Source organism: Charadrius vociferus, unplaced genomic scaffold, assembly GCF_000708025.1.
Source record: "Charadrius vociferus isolate BGI_N301 unplaced genomic scaffold, ASM70802v2 scaffold225, whole genome shotgun sequence".
NCBI classification, from domain to species: domain Eukaryota; kingdom Metazoa; phylum Chordata; class Aves; order Charadriiformes; family Charadriidae; genus Charadrius; species Charadrius vociferus.
In genome coordinates this window covers 792,487-793,025 of record NW_009648638.1, presented here as the reverse complement: position 1 = coordinate 793,025, position 539 = coordinate 792,487, and the positions used below count along the sequence as shown (strand labels likewise).

The 539-nt window shown below is 63.1% G+C and overlaps 1 protein-coding gene across 1 annotated transcript in view; it reads right to left on the bottom strand.

Annotated features, from left to right (window-relative positions):
- Positions 1-539, bottom strand: part of TP53INP2 (tumor protein p53 inducible nuclear protein 2) — a 5,831-nt gene that overhangs the window by 485 nt on the left and 4,807 nt on the right. Inside the window, exon 5 of the mRNA XM_009886341.1 lies at positions 5-48. Coding sequence (XP_009884643.1) covers positions 5-48 — 44 coding nt within the window. The remainder of the gene's footprint in view (positions 1-4; positions 49-539) is intronic.

Genomic DNA, 539 nt, shown 5'->3' with positions numbered 1-539 from the left:
CTACTGTGGTGCGGCACGTGCCGCTCCAGCCGGGGCTCCGGCACCTCCCTGCGGAGAAAGGGGCCATCAGCAGCCACCGGCACTCGGCCATCACCCACCCTGGCAAGAAGGGGACCGGGGTCTCCAACCCCCTCCCCATCACACTGTGCCCCCAGGACAGACCCAGACCCTCCCACCCCGCAGACTGCCGAGCAGGGGGGAGGCTCCAGCACAGGCAGGATTTAGGACACCCGGGATAAATCTGGGCGCCACCAGGAACGGGGCGTCCCCACAGTCCCCCACCATGCCTAAGTCCCTTGAGCCCAGCGGAGAAAAGCCGAGCCCGGCCCCATTTCCATCCCACTTGTGACCGATTTGATCTCCTGGCCCATTTCCAGCTCCCTTTGGCCCCCTTTCTGCACCCTCCAGCATTGAGGTTCCTCTGAAGCTCTTGAGATCAAGCTGTGGCCCTCAGGGAGACTTTGCAAAGAGAGAAGCCCTGGAGGAACCGTGTCCTCTAGCTCAGATGGAGGTTCACCCCAAATTCTTCCTCCTCCCCT